The sequence below is a fragment of the Neltuma alba genome, unplaced genomic scaffold (assembly GCF_004799145.2).
Source record: "Neltuma alba isolate B1F8T4 unplaced genomic scaffold, ASM479914v2 tig00012865_pilon, whole genome shotgun sequence".
Classification (NCBI taxonomy): Eukaryota; Viridiplantae; Streptophyta; class Magnoliopsida; order Fabales; family Fabaceae; genus Neltuma; species Neltuma alba.
Genome location: NW_021637246.1, coordinates 1 through 19,913, shown reverse-complemented (window position 1 = coordinate 19,913; position 19,913 = coordinate 1). Strand labels below are relative to the sequence as shown.

Genomic DNA, 19,913 nt, shown 5'->3' with positions numbered 1-19,913 from the left:
GAGAGGAGACTTGAGAATTACATTTCTATTTGCTTTTCCTAAACTTACAGATGATCAAAGATCTGAAATTTTTGAGCATCTTACAGGATTCTTGTTGATCAACAGCTTCTCAGAACAACACCCCAAAACGATAAACCTGTTGCACATCATGAAGACAATTTTTATCGTCTCCGACATAAGATACGGATTGTTTAGAAGAGATGGTGAATTTGGAGCTGGGATTCCTCTTCTCAAGGCTGGCTTCACATTTTCAGTGCCCATGCTGCGTGGGGAAAAGATGAGTTTCACGGTGGGCGATAATCCCTGGCTACCGGACCATTGTCACTCGCCAAGGCATACCACTCTCCAGAGAATCAAGAAAGAGAGGAGACTTGAGAATTACATTTCTATTTGCTTTTCCTAAACTTACAGATGATCAAAGATCTGAAATTTTTGAGCATCTTACAGGATTCTTGTTGATCAACAGCTTCTCAGAACAACACCCCCCTCCCCCCCCCCGGGGGGGGGGGAGGTAGCACTGAGTTCTATGATGCTCAACTACCATTTATTATCTCACCAGAATGATCTTTCGTTAAGACACAACAATCAGAAGGCGTCTCAATTTCACAGAAAAATGCATGCACTCACATACACAAAATAATGAATGGTGTTCAATTTACTCTCATAGACACGAGATCAAATAAAGTTAAACTGCGCATTAAATTACAAGCAAGCCAGAGTGAAAGGTGTATCATCATTGCCGGCCAAGTTTCAAGGCAATTTAAACTTAAGACCATCCAAAAATGGCACGGATTATACCAAGTATACCGCCGCCAATCAAAGCCTTGAGCAACCTGAGCTTTGTATTAGTGTACGGAGGGTACCTCACTGAGGCATCTCCCACGAAACCGCGATACAAAACTGCTTTTTTGTGGCTAAAGGCTTCAAACGAGAACTTCCCATGGTATGAACCCATTCCGCTCTCCCCCACTCCTCCAAATGGCAAAGTATGGTTGACGAGCTGCATCAAGGCAAAAATGCCAAAAACGAAATTGGCACAGTAAATATGAATAACAAGAATCACTGAAATAGATATGGACAACTCATGCAGTCAAGGATAAGTTGTGAGAAGAGAGAAAATATTACATGCACGGCAGTGTCATTGACAACCAAACCCCCTGCAGATACGGTCATCACAAACTGCTCCCTGAGCTTCTTGTTGTTGGTAAATAAATATGCAGCGAGGGGTTTTGTTCCTGAATTAATCACATCGAAACTTTCTTCCAATTTATTGACCTGTTCCAAGCCATAAGGAAGGCGTTATAAGAGAGGAGGTTTACTAATGACCGCTTCGAAATTTGCGTACGCTCATTTCCAGGTCTGTATAATAGTTAGCCTCCCAAGTTCTGCTAATGTTTAAAAAAGAGTATGGTATATGAATCGTCTTATTACAGGTCAACTGAAATTTTCCCTTGACAACCATCGCAGAAAAGAGTTATGGCGTCTGTTCTGTCACTCTGAATAGTTAATTTTACCCTATCAAGAAAGAATTGATCGCCGACTCTTGATTTACATGAAGAAATTATTTCTATTGCAGCTTTCAAAACAATCCAAGATCATTTTCATATTATTCATATTACGTTATTGAAAGAAACAATCAAGTTAGTGACTTGATTATTACCGTGATAATGGGAAGTAAAGGACCAAATATCTCCTCCTTCATTATCAAAGAATTCCGAGGAGCATCTAATAAAATAGTGGGAGCAATCCTCCTGCCATTTAAAGGAAAGAAGTGTTGATATCAAGATCCGTAGCGCATTTCAATTCACTAAACCAGAATTTTTCAATAAGATAGACAGCAGAGAAAGCTTACAATTTGCTTTCATCCTTCTGTCCTCCATAAACAATCTTACCAGCGACCTTATCATCCTCCAACAGCTTTGTCAAGCGAGCAAAGTGATTCGAATTCACAATGCGGGACAAATCTTTTGATTCTAATGGGTTTTCTCCATAAAATTTCTCCAATTCAGTCTTTAGGGCATCAATCTAGAAAAAAAGAGGCACCAAACAACAAATAAACAAAGACATGGATTCAAATTCTGACTGTGCATCTAGGAGACTTCTTACCAACTTGGGGGCAAAGTCTTTTATTGTTAGAATGTAATCTGGCGAAATGCAGGCTTGTCCATTGTTGCAACCCCACTTGCCCACAATTATCCGTCTAGCAGCTACCTTGTAAATACAAATCAATTTAAGTTACATATAACATGAAAGGAAGTTCACGCAACAGCAAGTGAAAAGAAAATGGCTCAGGCCATACTCGTAAATTGATATCTGAATCAACAACAACTGGAGATTTCCCTCCAAGCTCCAGAACAACCGGCGTAAGGTGTTTTGCAGCAGCAGCCATCACTATGCGTCCCACTCTTCCATTACCTACAAATAGAAGGATTATGCAATATTCTGGAGGCGTCTTATCACAGAATGACTTCTGTCATAAATTAATGAAACAGTGTAGAGAGAGAGAGAATAAGAGAAGAAAGTACAGTTTATTGAAGGATAAGATACCCTCAAGTCAGAAATGACAAGGCAACCTGAAAACAGGACTAAGAACGACATCCACACAAAACTTATAAGTGGGAAAGGGCTGTCCAATCGCTTCCCATTTCCATATCAGATACAGTGCTCAGAGCACCAACGAGAAGTCGTATACATATTTTGTAAGAAGAAGGCTTGATGTATGTTTCGATCGAGAAGAACTAAGAGAGAAACCGGAAATGACTCATTGAAATTGAATTTATTTTAAATCAAGAGCTTTATACAACAAGGAAGGGGGACGATGGATTTTCAACAAACCTCCCAAATCCATCGACAGTCCTCCAACCCTCTTGTCTTTAAGCTCTATCGTGTCAAATCATAATGTCAGGTAACTAAGTGATCATATAATTAGATACTAATTATAACAACAGGTAACAGTGTGCAGCTACCAAATTTCTTTCATTTCACCATCATTTTTGTGTTGGTAACAACCATCCCTTTTTCTCTTGTTGATGTTAAACTTTCAGATGATAGCCGAAAAGACAAATTTAAATGAGAAAAAGGAAAACAACTTCCAAAATCAACAAGGAATCAAAATAACGGCAATAAGATAAACCTGTGTAGAAAATTTTGTCCCACTTTTGCTGCAGCAGAGCAGATGTTTCATCGACTGCCCCCTCAACGACCTTTATAGATGCTTTATCCATGTACTCCTCTAGCAATTTTGCCATCAGCGATGATGTGGCCGGAGCAATTTCTGACGGTTTAAGCACCACCGCATTACCAGCTGCAATAGCTCCAATGACTGGATCAAGTGATAACACTGAAAGGACAGATATAGCAGTCAATAAGATCCTCATAAAAGATTCTTTTACAGAAAGAGCTTCGTGAAAAGCAAAAGCTGAAATGTCATCTCAGAAACACATTAAAAAAAAAAGAAAAAGAAAAGAAAAGAAAAAACAGAGTCACAAATCAACGTACAAAATGGATAATTCCATGCCGAGATGATTAACACAACCCCCAGAGGTTCCGACACTATTTCTGCTGAAGAAGGAAAAGTAGCGATTGAAGTTTTGACCTGCATTTAAAGGAAGCTAGCGTAATAAGTCAAAAACCATGTCAAACAATCATACAGCTAAACATCAGACTGTCCTAATCTGTGAAAAAACTACAGAAAATTACCTTTTCCGGCTTCATCCAATGTTTCAGTTCTTTCAGTGCAACTTTACATGAATTTTTCAGCATAGCAATCTGCGTGACACGTCAAATACTCAGTTAGAAGAGGACAGATTCCATTGTGATACATTATGCTGGTTGCATAAGACCTTTCATTCAACAAGTGAATATGAACAAGTTATTAGCCAAAATTCTAAATTTTCAGTTTCATGTGCTTGTTGGAAGCTCAAAGTTGGCTACCAGCCGAGCTAGCTGGAGATGCTTCGTTGAATAATCGGATTACATACTATATAACCAGTGGCGTCTTGATGCATAACTGACCTCGAAAGTGAACTCCTGATCAAGCTAAGAAATGCGCAACTACATAAACGACCACACACGCGGGAACACTCCAAACAAAAGCTAAAAAGGAAAAAGAGAAATTTCAACTAACGTTTACGGAGACTAATAACGAGATGCACGACTTGCACGTCAACAGAGATATCCTGTGAAAAATACTTCTAGAAATACTTCACTCATCGTAGCAATAAATTCAAGACCTGAAGCCACCTACCAGAGGCAATGTTGAAACATGAGAGAACCATAAGATTGGCCCACCCCAAAATGGAAGGCCGGGTGAACTTTTGGAGAGCGCCATTAATTCTCACACCTGCCACCCACATGGTAATATTTTTCATGGCTACCACCGAGTAGCCCATTTCACGAAAATAATTCTCCTAATTCCGTTACGACAGAAGCACACAGATGAATTTAGTGTCCCAGTGACAAGACGTGAGCATAAAAAATGGTGTTAAAAGGAATCGAACCCACTGTGAGATTTCTGATGGGGAAGCACAGCAGACAAATTCAAATAACATGCAACTAAAGCTGAACAAACATCTATAGCATGCTTTCCGTAAAATCGGACCATACATAATAAATGAACATATCAAGAATCCAAAAGCACGATTGAACAATTTTGACCAAAGAGAATTTCTAGCGATAACAAGTCATCACCAAATTTAGAAATTAGAACAGGAAAACGTGAAGAACGAGAGACTATTTAGAAAAAGGAAAATAGGGGGATGGGGGAAAAAAACAGATGAATGACTATCAAACATGGATAGGTTGTCATATAGGAGACCTCGTAGGCGACGGTTTCAAGCGGGGGCTTGTAGAGATCGGAGCGGAGAGCCTCGATAATCTGTTGCTCACGATCATCGACCAACTTAGAAAGGGCCTTCAACTGCGAAACTCTCCACTCGTAGCTTCGCATCCTGCCAGAAGCGAAGGTGCCCCTCAGCTCCTCCACAAGCAAAGACGCTGCTTCTGGATCGAACACTTTCCTTGACTTCTCTGACGACATTATCAGCGACAGCAAACACAATCGGCCAGAAGCACAGAAAAAGAAAGAGGATTGCTTCGCTCTCCCACAATGCTAGAAAATTGAACTAGCGCTGATATAATAATGTCTCTGCAGGTTGAATTGGATTAGCTTCTCAACGGGGAAGGAAGTACGAAAACGCTACGATGGCAAACAAAGGCGTCGCGTCGTTATGGTCTATCGATCTCAGACAATCTCTGGCGTGAACCAATGATGGGTGGGGTTGACATTTATATAGGAAACTCCTCGTAGACCATGACGATGAGAGTGTTTGTCACGCGATGTCGATAGAGCTTAGGTTGGTGAGGAGATTTGCTTGCTTGGGTGTACGAAATCTTCCCCAAATCAAAGCTGCTTTGAATAAGTGACACTAAAACTCACTACTTATAAAATTTTTACTTTTTATTTCAAATCAAAAAAATCCTTTTTTAAAGATTTTATGAGTAAAGCAATAACTTGAATTCGAATGTATATGAAATCTTTCATCATATTAGTATTTTGTTTGTATAAAAACATATTAATGTCTTCTATAAAAAAAATCTAAATAAGGAATTTTACAAATGTTTCAAAATAGCTTATTAGTATGAAACACAGAGGAAAAAAAATTCCCCATTACATAGCAAAATAAGCATCATTAAATAAATTTGCGACACTAATATAGACCATTCCATTGTAATGACATAATTTTTTCAAGGAAAAAAATCTTCTAACCAAATAAAATATATTGGGGTGTTGATTCTAATGAAAAAAAATTAATTGCTTAAACATGAGATTTTAAGTTTAAATCCGTGTAAATGTTGAGTTTGATAATACTCACGTAAATACACAAAATGCATTTTTATATATAATTTTTCCAATTTTCGAAATCATCACCCGTGATTTACACAGATGTATTTTTACCTGAAATTAGTCTACAGGAAATTCCAAATGTGTTTCTGTGGAGCGCTTCCTAAATCAGAACAGTAACCATGATTTGCCAATCACCGTGATTCATACACAAGTGACGGCGTATTTCACGAGCAGCCTTCGATTTTAGGCCACAGGATGTCGGCGTGATGTTATGCTGGTGTCAGAAATAATTTAAGAATTAAATATTCGCACGTGGAATATTGGCCTTCACGTCAGTAAAATATGTGTAAGTACATCTTCGTGAGTAGTTTTGTGCCCGCCAAATAAATAAACATGCTGTTTGGTCGACACAACCCAAGACACAGGAATAACTCTGATGGATGACTCAAATAAAGGCAGACGTCCCCATTCCACTTTCCAGCACAGGCCAACATTCCAATGATTCATAGAGAAACAGGTTTCCAGGATATGTTGGTGTTATTTTTATATGTAGTTTTGCACAAGTAATGTTCTTCTAAAACTGAGCCCAGCCGGGGCAGTCGCGTTAGCCTGCCTGTGCTTTTGGAAACTCCATTTTTCTTCTGTGAGGTATTAGAATAAATTTTATTAGAGATATTATTAAGTAGATATTTTTTTAACAGAAATTTTTATCTTAATTCTTGTGAAAATTAGCTCATTCTGTTAGGTTTAACTTTTTTCCAAAGAAATAAGAATCCCATGGTTCTAGTACTGGGCACACACCAGCTTTGCTGTATTGGGTGGGTGGGGTTGTTGAACTCACAACTCTACCACCGGGCCAAGTTGGCCGGTGGTTAGGAGCTGTAACTTGTACGCGTCCGGCTACATAAGTCGCATATGATCCCACGGCTTCTAACTCGAACTCCAACCGAGGAAAGAGGACGAAAAGGAGGGAAAGGGTGGGAGGCGGGCGGGGTTCACACGCGCGCAGACCGAAAAGCAGAAAAACCATCACGAGTGGGTGCCTAGAAGTCAACGGTTTCAAACTACCTCCATTTCCCCCTGCCAAATACTAAATTGGTAACCAGTTCTATAAGGATTGAACCCCCCACCTGCACTGCTTACTCCTCCTCTTTGCACAAGGTTAAATTTTAAGACATGGTTAATGAAATTTAATATTTTTTTCTATTTTGATATAACATGTTCAAGAATGAGAGAAATATGTGTACCATATTAACTCCTATAAAATTAAAGTCAAAAAATAGTAAATGCTAATAAACAAGCACAATAAATGAACATCTTGTATGGCCCAAATAAATGAACATCAATTGGCGGGGTTGGGCAGTCAACATGCATGGCATTCATCAGATATTTCATATATATCCAAGGAAAATGGGCCCTGCCAATAATCTTCACATGCCGCAATAGAAATTACTTTCTAGATATTTTTCTGATAGCGGATAGGACGCGTCACCAAACCTGACGAGCTGATGGCCCGGTTCTGAAAGTTATCAGCAGACCTGGGATTCTGGTTTGGCCGTGATTTAAAAAAAAAAAAATGGATGAAGTTCATTTTTGATTTTATCAGATATTATGTCCTTAATCTGCTTTTATTATATGAACAAAGTTAGTTAGTGAATATAAGGGGTATTACCTGACAAACAGCAATTGATGTGGTTTTAAAATGATTGACGATTTCTTCTCAAGAAAATGACAATGGAAGAGGATGAGGTACAATAAAATCCATATTAAGTTATATTATTTAAAAAGTCTTGTACAGGGGTTTATTCAATAAAATTTACACAAAAGTTATATAGTAGATCGCATTATTAAAAACTCCAAACAACATGGCTATTTTTCAAACTCTACGCGAGTCAGAGTTTGTCTAGTTTTATATCAATAGAATTTATACAAAATATAAAATCAGAACACTGCACAGTGAAAAACGACCATCGGGAATACAGGACACAAACCCCTCTTAATTAAACTAAACAGTAAACACACACCCCTCGCAGTTTTTTTTTTTTTGTGAAAAAAAAGGAAATGAATAGACACGGGCATGTAGGTTTGGATCTCCTAAGCCAAAGGCGGAAAGGCCTCCTCCATTGAGGGTGTGTTTGATATTAAATAAAAATACTAAAACAAACTCTTTTATATATTTAGTTTGTGTACTGTAAAATGACTTTTAATTAAAATTATGGTTTAATTTCTATTCAAACACTTCCTGAACCACATCTACAAACAGGGTATTACTTATTAGATTGTGACCTAAGTACCTAACCATCTTAAGAGAGAAACAACAATTAAAAACATTTATTTATATTTTAAAATAAATTTTCCAAGGCCAATTCAGTTGAAAGAAATCAAATGTGATTGTGTGGCTTCTTTTTTTTTTTTTTTTGCTTTTTTCCCTCCCTCAGGAGTGCGGATTGAGTGTCTGGATATGACGTCACGTCGCTAAGCGGCGCACATGCGCGTTAACAGGGGGAGGCAACTCAAATGACCATTTTACTGTTTTATCAGATCATGTAACACCCTGACCCTATGTTTTATCGATCTCAATCTGTTTTGCTCCGAACTCTAGCCTTAATCCACCAAATATGTCAAGTCCAAATTATTGGGGATAAATAACAAAGTCAGAGTACTGTGCCAGCGAAGTTTGCCCAAGTGACTCGTGAATTACACTGACATCTAGCCTGTTGGGCCATTTTTAAAACGAGGACCCCACTAGCATAGCCAGCTGATTTAAATTCTCACATTTAACGGTTGCCTCAAACCTTCCCATACGCGAAGATATATAATGGTGCCTAGGGACAAAAATAATACTACTGTGTACTGACAATATCTCTCTAACTGTCTGTGATCCTCCAAGTCAAGCCTACCTCATGTCACTCATATAGGTTGTAAATTCACATCGCTCTAGAGTCAATCCCAGGGATCTGCTTAATTTTCAAGGCTAAAATTTGCTATAAAACTACGCGGCCTATAAATAACCCGAACTGGAGTACTGAAGGAAGCAAAACGGGAAGAGCGAAGAAAGCAGATAAATGGGAGGAGAAGAACAATGGAAACTATAGAAACTGAAAAGAGGGAGAGGGAGAAAGAGGAAAAACAAAACCTCTTGGATAAAGGCTTCGGTTTCGGGTTTAGAGAGATCGGAGCGAAGAGCTTGAACGATGTGGTGCTGGTTCTGATCAGCCAGAGTGATGAGGGCCTCCAACTGGGAAGCTCTCCACCGATAGCTCCGAGTCTTGCCGGAATCAAAGGCAGCTCTCAGTTGGCCCACCATCGCCGACGCCTCTTCCGAATCGAACACATAGTTCTTGCTCATCTTAGCCGCCCCAACGCACTCCGCCACGCTCAACTCTTGCGCCTGACCATCTAAATTAATAAACTGGCGGAACGGAGCACTGCATTGTGTTTTTTTATTGTTATTATAATTCCGATGGACATGCCTTGTCTTTTGTTTTGGCATTTGCTACTTATTATTCCTCTACTCCGCAAGCATCTGCGCGTATCGTATCCTCCGACTCCGATTCCCACATCAGCTTCCAAAGTCTCAGTCCAATAAAAGACCGTCATTGCCATCCAAGTTTCATCCAAACACCCCCTCAATTATTGTTGGCAGCTACGGCGATGATTGTGACATTCTCTCCTTTTCTCTTCTAAGAAAATGTGCCTTCTCGTACGAATAATTTGAGCTGATGTAGACTGGGTATCAGTTTCTTATAGTTTTTGGATAATTGATTGTGACTTAATTAACAATTTATATTAATTATGTATATTTACCAAAACCAGCCACTTTTTGCAAGTGTACGTCAAGCTTGAAATTAAATCATGAATTATTGATTTTTGTGGATGCTGACTTCAAAAACTGCTTGGGTTTTCACGTTTAGCAGATTAAAAGTCATTTGCACAAGAGCTGTCATGCAGGTCATGCAACCATCAAAGACTGCATAAGCATTTTGCAGAATCAAAATGCATTTTCAGAGAATTCGAATGCTGCATGGTTCGATGGAATGAATAAGACAATGCTGCTGCCGTTTTTCTGGACACTAAACTGGAGTGAGGCCTGACCAGAGGATTAAGTCATTTCTCCGCCATCAGAGGCCAGGTGAAGAGCGGTTCCATGCTTTTCCCCTCGCCTGAGTGCCTGCATGCTTATGCATATACCAAGAGTTACATACTTATGCCTCAATATTTCAGGACGGATTTTTTATGACTTGAATTAGAAGTATTCAATAATAATCACATTGATCACATATCTTAAATCAATATGTAGTAAAATAATCAGAAATTTGATCATCCTTCACATCTCAATTAAATACAAAACGAGGTCGGGCCAATGTAAAATTTCATATTTGACCAAAAAAATTTTTAAAAAATTTCATAAGTATGACCGTCACCGATTAAAACATTTAATCTGTCACTTCACCCAAAAAAAACATTTAATCTATCAATTTCTTTTGAAAAAACAACTTGTTCTTTGAGAAGTCATTCAGTAAGCTGAGAATAATTTTAAGTTAAATTAACCAATTCTATTGTTTTTTGGTAACCAATTCTGTTTGATTTCTCACCTCTTTTTCTTTTTTTTTTGGGTGATGATATCTCCCTTTGTATGTACGCGCAAAAAACCCACACCTCAAACCGACTTGGCCCAAGGGCAGAATCTGCGCGGGCTTTAATGAGTACCCCATGCATGGAGGCGCTGGCGCAGACTATATTTGGGAAAGCAACCTAAGCTCAGGCCCGTCACATTAGTTTTCATTAAAAACAGAACAGAACAATTGACACGTGGCTTCGTGATAGGATGGAGGCGCGAAGGGGGAGGGCGATCAGAGACGTGGCAGGCTGGCAGAGCGCGCTCTCCGCGGCAGAAAGGACATCATCCATAAAATAGGGAACATCCAATAAAGCTTCAGCGATCCTCCCAAATGGCTTAGCGTGTGTCCCTCACGCGTTCACTCTCTTTGCCTTCTCAACGGTCTCCAACTAAAATGGCTGCTCTCGCTTCTTCTCCTTTCATCATCCCCTCCCGCACCACACCCTCCTTCCCACTTTCTTCTTCCTCTTCTACCTCCCTCTCTTCTCTCAAATGCTTAACATCCTCTTCTCCCATTTCTCACCTCTTTTTTAATCAGGTTTCCTCTCTCTGAGTCTCTGTTCCCATTGTGTGTGTGTGTGTGTTAAAAAAAAAAAAAAAACTAAGTACGAGTTTGCCACTGATTCCCTTGTGATTTTCAGGCTCAGCGAAGAGCACAGGTCCGTTTATCAAATGGAGGATATGGCACAGTGTCTGCGCCCAAATCATTCGCGTCTAATCCTGATCAGCTGAGGAGTGCAAGAGAAGACATTAGACAGCTGCTCAAGACTAAGTTCTGCCATCCAATTCTGGTAATGTTCAGTCCAGTTCGTGTGGGGATCAAACGCGAATTGCTTTCTATTTATAAATTTGAATTCGTATTTCGAGTCATTCCTATCGAGGAAGATTATCCCTGATGTTCTAATCGAATTTGCCTCTGTTCTGCCGCTTGCATTTTCATCTTAAGGAGACATTCTAGAAGATAAGGAGAAACCGATAAAGTAGGAATTGATAGCTCATTTCGTTTCTGGATTTTATCATCACATTTCCCCCTAAAATGTTACCACTAAATTCTTTAGAATCCAACAGAATAAGATATAAGTTTGGCTGCATAGTGACTAGAGCTTAGAAATTTATTTGTTTGATTTATGATGTAGCGCTTTGCTGGGGCTTCAAGACAGGTTCTCCTAGTTCAAAACTTTCCTTTGTTTTACATCTGCAAATTTCGGTGTCATGTATGCCTGGCCTATACCGTGGGGAGATGGACCTTTTATTGTATTGATTCAAGCTCCGAACCCTGATGCTTCCTGATACACTTCAATCGCTTCCTTAGCACGTAATTTGAAGTCCGTACTCCTTTTTTCCCCCTTGATGTAGACTTTTGAGCTTAAGTCGCCAATATCTTCAGTGTGAAACTTAAAAAGAAAAAAAAAGGCTTTAGCTGTTGGTCAAGATATGATGACGATGGATAATGACCATAAGATCGCTGGTCCATCTAAGGGGATGTTTTTAAAAAACCTATTAATTGCTTGTCATTTCTCACTTAAGTTGCTTAATATGGAGAATAAGCATCAAAAGAGAAGTAACATGATTTCGTAGGTCAAGATATCACGCTCATTTGCACAAGATATTTTGGAATTTGGATGGACTATATGTATTTCCTGGGTGCATATAATTGGATCTTTGTCATGTATAAGTTTTGGAGCATAGATGGAAGATTTTCATTCATTTCAATAGCGACTGTGTGTTTTTATCTGATAGATCCGCTTGGGATGGCATGATGCTGGTACTTACAATAAAAGTATTGAGGAGTGGCCACAAAGAGGTGGAGCTAACGGGAGCTTAAGATTTGAAATTGAACTGAAACATGCAGCCAATGCCGGTATGATTATTTAAGAATGACTGTACTGTCTATATTTGGTTGATTGTCATATGGCCTGATGAACTACTACTTCAGGGCTTGTTAATGCATTGAAACTTCTACAGCCAATCAAAGACAAGTACTCTGGTCTGACATATGCAGATTTATTTCAGCTGGCTGCTGCTACAGCTGTGGAGGTTGCCTTCAGTCGTTTTAATGTTTCAGGATTGACGATGGGCTTAAAAGATAGTGTCATTGACCACTTCCTTGGAAATTTCAGGAGGCGGGTGGACCAAAAATCCCTATGAAGTATGGAAGACTTGATGTCTCAGGACCTGAACAGTGTCCTGAAGAAGGCAGACTTCCTGGTAGGTTGATCACGTGCACGTTGGATGGTGATCTGAAAGAGAACTCTCTCCTTTGCTTTTCTATCAGTTCTAGTTGGATTAATTTATTTTTGCTATGATTTTGGAAATTCAAAACTCTAGTAAATAACGGAAAACAGAGCCATTCATTCATAAACCAATAAATTATAAAATGAATTTGGCTTTTTTTTTTTTTCAATATAAGTTTAATACTATTCCTGTTCCCTTGGCTCTCTAGACTGCTTTTTGGGGGAATATTCAAGCAGATACCACGACCCGTCCTTTCTCTTTTTTCTGCTTTTTAAATTTTTGCGTTGCGATGCATATATAATTGGTTTGTGTCCTATGGTGAGTCATTCCTTGTTTTTCCAACATGCTAAACCACCTTACTTTAAGAACTATTCTGTGTCTAGATGCGGGCCCCCCCTCACCTGCTGATCATTTACGGCAAGTTTTTTACAGAATGGGTTTGAATGACAGGGTAACTTCAATTCTATTTGGTATTTTTGGACGCAAGCAATGTGATTGTGATCTTGATTATCAAGTTGCTGGATCTGCAGGAAATAGTTGTACTATCTGGTGCCCACACACTGGGGCGGTCTCGACCACAGCGTAGTGGCTGGGGCAAGCCAGAGACCAAGTATACGGTATACTATCAGTCATTTTATCAGTCCAATATTCAGTGGTGTGATGCATGATGAATAATAAAGGTCAATGGCGTCGGCACTAAAAATTGTTAACAGTAGGTGATGATGAGAGGCGGGGATACAGCCTCCTATATCGGTAACAGTAGGTTAGAAAGAGTAATGAGTTCAGTTCTTAAATGGCCTGCTTTGACGACACGAAGTTTTGGACTCGCTATACACAGACCTTTCATGTTAATAATTTTTTGGGGCGGTTTATATATTTATTCTGCTTATTAATGCACTTGGAATTAAACTTAAAATTTACTTTATAGTCTGAAGTTGAACTGCTATAGCTTTGCTGCGTCAACCAAATATATGTCACTGAGTATCGTGATCTGGGATGATAATTGGTTTTTGTCGTTGTCTGGTATACTTCCATGCTTGAAGTCTTGCTTCAATTTCTTGTTGAATAAGGAATCTTCATTTATGCTTCAACTTTGTTCTTTCTGCCCTTGAATAAATCGAGTCAGTCTCTAATGTCTATTTCTTCATATTTATCTGGTTTCTTGTGGAATTTTAAGAAATTGAACGCGTTAAGATAACTAACAATAATTTTGAAGTCCTTGTTCATTTTCTCAACAGAAAGATGGACCAGGAGAACCTGGGGGGCAATCCTGGACAGTGCAATGGTTGAAGTTTGACAACTCGTACTTCAAGGTCAGGGACCTGCATATTCCGTTTTGTTTCTACGAGAGAGCGTTGGAGAGGAGGAAGTTGGTTGTGATACTCAATTTCCATTTTTTAACTGTTGTTTCTTCATTAGGACGTCAAAGAAAGAAAGGATGAAGAACTATTGGTCTTGCCAACCGATGCTGTTCTTTTTGAGGATCCGCCTTTTAAGGTGAAGTGATTGTTTTTATTGATCATGGCTGTCATGATTCAGCATTTAACTCTGAAAAATATGCAGGTCTATGCAGAGAAATATGCTGAAGATCAGGAAGCGTTCTTTAAAGATTATGCTGAAGCCCACGCCAAACTTAGCAATCTTGGAGCCAAGTTTGATCCTCCGGAGGTCTGTTCATTTTGGGTTACTTTTTAGTGAATATTACTTGAACTTTAGATGAGTGGGCTTGTGTATCCTACAATTGTTTCCCAAGCCTTGCTGAGGTGGAGATATCAGATAACTCTTGGTTCCTTTTTCTATTCGCTATCTGAGTCCAACCAACGACATAAATGATCAAGGTAGATGTCATAATAACAGATTCCTGTGGCATCTGGTTTACAGGGTATTGTCATCGATAGCGGTTCTCCAAAACCTGAGCCAGAGAAGTTTGAAGCAGCGAAATACTCGACTGGAAAGGTTGTAATCTTGCATAACTCATCAAATTTGAATATTCGTTTGATTGATAGTTGTAGAAGGTTTAGGACTTCTTATTGTTATTAAAGTGGAAATTTTATATTTAAATATTGTTTTGTTATACTTATCCTTGTTTGTGGCGGGAATAAAAACAAGAAAAGATTTTTCTAGCGTCAGTGTCTTTTGGTAAATCAAGAATAGTTTTCAAATCCAGTGATCTCACATGTAAAATCTGGAAGTCTTAATCAGGATTGAAGAATAGATTCAATAGTTTGCGTATTTGAAATGCAGAGAGAGCTGTCAGATGCTATGAAACAGAAGATTCGGGCCGAGTACGAGGCAGTTGGCGGGAGCCCAGATAAGCCTCTACAGTCTAACTATTTTCTAAATATCATGATTATCATTGCCGTTTTGGCATTTGTGACATCGCTGCTCGGAAACTAGTTGGATTCGCTTTCTTTGTTTTATTTTTAAAGGAAAAAAAAATTCTCTATAATTGCACGTGTGTTAGTGTACATACAATCTTCTAACTTATTCCCGGGGAAAAGAAGTCTACTTGAATTAGTGTAAGAAAGCCGCCTTAGGTGTTTAAGGCATTAATTAATAAATTGATAAATAATATATAGATAAATACTGCGTTTTCGTTGAAACTGTGTCTGATTGCTGGTGTTTGGTGAATATGAAGAAGAAATTAGATGGTACGGTGTCGTCGAAGCTGTGGATCCATTTTTCATGCATCTCGAAATCTAATATTTTGTGTAGTTTGAAAATTGAAAGAGTAAGGATTTACGGCAACACGAATTGTTTGACTTGATTGACAGAAGGAGTACGGATTTAGTCTATGTATTTCATGTTTAAAGAATCGAATCTTCGACAGGTAAATCCCCCGAAGTGCTTAACCTTGCCCAAAAAGATCCTCGAGGGCCTGAGATTTAGTTGAGTCGTGTTTCTTATAAGTTGCTACAATTGTAGCTTTACGAGCGTTGAACTGAAAGAGATTTGATTTTTCATTTTTTTTTTAATTTTGGAGGGTGTTTTTCTTCCGATCCCCGTCAAAAATTTGTCGTGGGTGGTGGTATTTACTATTCAGCGACGTGATATTGTAAAAGTTCAGGCTGTGAAGTGTCTGACATTTGAGATGGATTTTGAGTTTGTTACATCTCTTGATATCCGTGGAAAATGTACTTGTTTTCACGTATATCCGTAGTAGGATTCAGGACGCAAAAGGTATCGAAGTTACATATTACAGCCGACGACGGTAATTGAGATAAATGACATTCATTTAACAAAATATCGTGCATGAGACCATTGCTTTCAGTTAAATCAAATGTACTAGATTCGGCACCTTTTTATTTTTTCTTGGTAAAAGATTCTGGACCTTTTCATGATTAAATATATGATAGGTGTGGCCATTGTATTGCACTAGGAAAAGAGTGCTCCTGTGGAGGAATGTTTCCTCCCTTGATTTTAATATTCCCTTAGAAGTTAAAACATCAGGCAAATAAAATAGTGCGCATCTCTGAGCAAAATTATTACTTTAATGATTGGCACCCCCCATTTCACAGCAACCCACCTCTGCGCCGAATGATGAAGAGAGGCTCAGTCCAAAAATGATCATTCCTTTTTGATGATTATTAGGGACTAGTCCCTATAACGTGGTCAAGCGAATCAAGATTCGAATTTTCATTGAAAGAGGTGTTCACATTAGTACCCGATAATATTTTGAATAGGATTACCTCTAATAGAAAAATACCTATATTTTAGCAAATATTACACTAGCCACGCAAGACTAACGTCTGAGGGCACACATGCCACATGTCCTTGTGATCTAGATTATTTAAGTAAGTAATTTATATCATTTATCTTTATACTTCATCCAAAATATCTTTTTTAAGCTATAGCATAAAACGTAAGCCATCAACATAAAATTGAAACCATGGTTAAAAAAAAAAATTAAAACAATGTTTCTAAATTTAATAACTAAGCGAAGCCGCCATTGGTTTGTGGCCGTCGGCCTTCATGCGTCCGAACAATAATACTTTGAAATTTGAAACATGCAAGCAAAACAAAGTAACAACGACAGTCAAAGTTCTGTGGAAGGACCCATAGATATGATATCTTTTACTTACTTGGGCATACATCTCATGGCCTTTTTTTCTCCTTAAACCAAAAAGCAAAATTATAGTTTGATGCGTATGATTTCAGGTCATCGTGGTCAGTCGGACTTGAAAAACAAAAGGTTCGGACTTTGGATTCAAAGTTCAAACGTGTTCTACATGAGCCCATCACTTTCACTATTGGCCTCTGTTTCTACCGATTATCGGAAACAAATTGTAAGATGCAAATGAGGCCTCTTCGGCTGAGCTGCATCCCCCTCTCTGTAGCTACTTCTATAGGTCAAACTGCGTTATTTTTTTTTTAACACAAAAAAAAACATCTTTAATAATTTTATCCGATTTTCCATTTTAATCGTGTATATCTAAGAAAATGTAATTAGGTCATTTTAATTTTAGATTTCTTCATTTCATTATTATCATCTATATTTCAGCAACCCACACATTATGCGTTATTTTGATAATGTGATTCTACATAATCCAAGTCAATTATTCATTCAAACCACTTCAGCATAAAAATTTAATGTATACATACACACGTTATTTTATTATTTATTTTATCTCTTTCATAACATAAACAAAACACTGCTCCTTCATGTTCTTAATATAAGAGTTAGTTTGACTTTTAGTTTGATTCTAAATATATGACCCCAAATTTACTGTCTTTCATATTTATTCATTTTTCTCAAAATAGTTCTTGTAATAGTTGTAATTATTGCACATATCGAAGATTTCATCAAATAATAGTTTTAACTAATATATTTGATCAACAATGATATTTTAAGGAAGACAACACTTATTTATTAAAAGTAGCTAGCTTAATTAATTTTTTTTAATTTCTTGAAATTAGTCAACTCGCTGTTATATTAAAAAGTGGAGGTAGTACATATTTACAGTTCCAAAGGACCCATGACTGATTATATCGTCCAAATATGATACATTGATGACATTATTAGAGTTTAACAATATAGACAAATTTAGTTTCTTACATTAAAATAATGAAGATATCAATATATGATACAAAATTTATAAACTATTTATACGTCATGAATAATATAATTTATCTTAAACTCCATACGTTTTTAAAGCATAAAAATCAAACTAAAACTTGGAATTAGCGAACTTAGTCCATAGATAAAATAAATACTCGGTAAAAATTACTTGCCCCTATCCTGCATGTTGCCGTTGTCCAAATAAGAAAACTTCCAAGCCTCGTATATGATGCATCATCATCATCATCTGCTAGAGGAAGATCATCAGGAAAGAAGAACGAAAAATGTGTAGACTTTGCTTCCTAGCAATGGTTAATAAAATGGTTGCGTGGATTAGGAACCCGATTAAGTACTGGAGGTTTTGAAATTGCTTTGTCTATTTAAGGAGAGAAACAAAATACGTTAGCAATCCTGAGAGAAGAACTGGTTTTGCAGGGATCACAGAATAGAAAAATGGGTTGCGAACGTACGTGGCGTTACTTCTAAAAGCCCAACATAATGAAAGTCTCGAAGTGATTTAACGGTGAACGCCCAAAGAAGAAAAATGATGTGGTTATCAGAACAGAAAGCACTACTCAGATATGATATGCTTGGGATTTGCATATATATGGCTGCCATGTTACAACGCTCTACAAATTCAGCAACCTCTTGAGATGAAAATTACTTTATTTTTCCATTCACACAACCTCTAATTCTTTCATCTTGGATCTTGATCTCTCCCTAGGTTCCGGTGACGTCGCCTTCCGTTTACTATTACAGTTATTATAGCTATTGTCGGTAGATATGCATTCTCCTTCGCAGGAATTGTCGGGTAGTTTCAGGAAGTAGGGTTGGAGCTTCTCCAAATCTGATAACTGAAGAGGCTTCAAGAGAAACTCCTCTGCTCCTCCTTCCAGGCACCTAATGATAACACAATATTTCACTTTATTTTGAATTTCCAGCCAACACCCATACTTGATGTATAGTCGATACACTGCCCTTTTCTATGAATTAATAAAATGCAGCTAAAATCACGGTGAACTTTTTTAAAGGCTTAGTTAATAAGTCCTTATTTTTCTTTGAAGGTATTATATATCGTTGGATGAAAAGAAAGAAGAGATGTTAAAAGAGAAATAATTAATAGTGATATCAATAATAACATTCTCACATGCTGATTCTTGAAGGCACGTTTTCTGATGACATAATGACGACGGGTATATCTTTCCAAGGAGATCCCTGCAGGACACAGTAAGCAATTTATAACATAAGATGGAAACCAAATTAAAGACAACAGAATATAAAAACTAAACAAAAGACGAGAGCAATCTTTGATCTTGAGTTAGAATTGAAATTATTCTTCTTGTTTTCTTTCGTCAATTTTTTTGGCGTCCCTAGTCTGTACTGAACTTGGGGCATTATATAATATATATCACTTGAAAGAAAATGATGAGAATGCTGTGGTGGAAAGGTCAGAACTGATAAGAAACTTTGAAAGAGGAAAATGAAGATGGTGGTGTAGAATTGAATGAAACAAGAGCACTAGTACTTGTGGTGGTTGTTATTCATGAATGATATATACACGATCACATGTATAAAGAGTAGAGAAAATATGGTAAAGAATAAGACCTTGAGCCGTTTAAGCAAATCATAACCACTCATCCCAGGCATGCAGTAATCTGTCATGATCATATTCACTTTTGTACCCTGCATTTCACACACAATTTAACACTACTTGTTACTGTTTCGCATAATAACCATCCCCAGTCCCACTACAAGGATACCCCTAGCTAGCTATACCTACCACCACCCTTTTAAACGTCACCTCCTATATCCTTTTCTAGAACCGAATTAGTAGGCTTTGCTCAGAAGTAAAAGCAAATTGATATAAGATAGCCGGTACAGTGAAAAAAAAAAAATCTCCTGCATAACCGGCTACCGCATTCTTCTATATATGTTCAAAATGAATAATAGAGTTGGAGATTCAAATGCATTTTCCATTAAGATCTTCGATAGTTCTCTACATCTGAAGCTTAGTTTCTTTTTTTTTTTTTAACGTGAAGTTCGAGAACTTGACCCTGGGTGGACTTCATACCTGTAGAGGCATTCTAAAACTTTTTTTTTTTTTAACTTCGGAAAAAAAGGAAAGGATTGCTGTGTACTGGAAGTTCGACTTG

General features: G+C 37.9%; 3 protein-coding genes across 3 annotated transcripts; 1 reads left to right on the top strand and 2 right to left on the bottom strand.

The window, feature by feature from the left end:
* Positions 1–571: 571 nt before the first annotated feature.
* Positions 572–5,343, bottom strand: LOC114731955 (aldehyde dehydrogenase family 3 member H1). The gene is made up of 10 exons (XM_028919220.1): positions 4,817–5,343; positions 3,700–3,768; positions 3,499–3,595; positions 3,134–3,340; positions 2,300–2,415; positions 2,107–2,211; positions 1,853–2,025; positions 1,661–1,751; positions 1,126–1,275; positions 572–1,000 (listed from the first exon to the last, which is right to left on the bottom strand). The coding sequence occupies exons 1-10, from the start codon at positions 5,036–5,038 to the stop codon at positions 767–769; spliced, it is 1,464 nt and encodes a 487-aa protein (XP_028775053.1). The 5' UTR covers positions 5,039–5,343; the 3' UTR covers positions 572–766.
* A 5,444-nt stretch (positions 5,344–10,787) lies between these two features.
* Positions 10,788–15,304, top strand: LOC114731957 (probable L-ascorbate peroxidase 6, chloroplastic/mitochondrial). Its single transcript, XM_028919226.1, has 12 exons — positions 10,788–11,004; positions 11,108–11,257; positions 12,207–12,327; positions 12,403–12,503; positions 12,587–12,674; positions 13,085–13,152; positions 13,232–13,318; positions 13,940–14,014; positions 14,121–14,198; positions 14,265–14,369; positions 14,583–14,657; positions 14,946–15,304. Exons 1-12 carry the CDS (start codon positions 10,861–10,863, stop codon positions 15,096–15,098), a joined length of 1,245 nt encoding a protein of 414 aa, XP_028775059.1. The 5' UTR covers positions 10,788–10,860; the 3' UTR covers positions 15,099–15,304.
* Positions 15,305–18,199: 2,895 nt separating this feature from the next.
* LOC114731958 (two-component response regulator ARR9-like) lies at positions 18,200–19,479 on the bottom strand. Its single transcript, XM_028919227.1, has 3 exons — positions 19,366–19,479; positions 18,908–18,975; positions 18,200–18,660 (listed from the first exon to the last, which is right to left on the bottom strand). Exons 1-3 carry the CDS (start codon positions 19,447–19,449, stop codon positions 18,438–18,440), a joined length of 375 nt encoding a protein of 124 aa, XP_028775060.1. The 5' UTR covers positions 19,450–19,479; the 3' UTR covers positions 18,200–18,437.
* Positions 19,480–19,913: the final 434 nt, after the last annotated feature.

Coding starts and splice junctions, on each gene's coding strand:
- LOC114731955 (XM_028919220.1), bottom strand. CDS start 5,038: ATGTCGTCAGAGAAGTCAAGGAAAGTGTTCGATCCAGAAGCAGCGTCT. Junction 2,416..3,133: donor GGACAAAATTTTCTACACAG/GTTTATCTTATT, acceptor TTCTATTTGTAG/GTAATGGAAGAGTGGGACGC. Junction 2,212..2,299: donor ATTCAGATATCAATTTACGA/GTATGGCCTGAG, acceptor TGTATTTACAAG/GTAGCTGCTAGACGGATAAT.
- LOC114731957 (XM_028919226.1), top strand. CDS start 10,861: ATGGCTGCTCTCGCTTCTTCTCCTTTCATCATCCCCTCCCGCACCACA. Junction 11,258..12,206: donor AGTTCTGCCATCCAATTCTG/GTAATGTTCAGT, acceptor TTTATCTGATAG/ATCCGCTTGGGATGGCATGA. Junction 12,675..13,084: donor TGAAGAAGGCAGACTTCCTG/GTAGGTTGATCA, acceptor TTCTGTGTCTAG/ATGCGGGCCCCCCCTCACCT.
- LOC114731958 (XM_028919227.1), bottom strand. CDS start 19,449: ATGCAGGGTACAAAAGTGAATATGATCATGACAGATTACTGCATGCCT. Junction 18,976..19,365: donor ATTTGCTTAAACGGCTCAAG/GTCTTATTCTTT, acceptor TGTGTCCTGCAG/GGATCTCCTTGGAAAGATAT. Junction 18,661..18,907: donor GTGCCTTCAAGAATCAGCAT/GTGAGAATGTTA, acceptor TGTTATCATTAG/GTGCCTGGAAGGAGGAGCAG.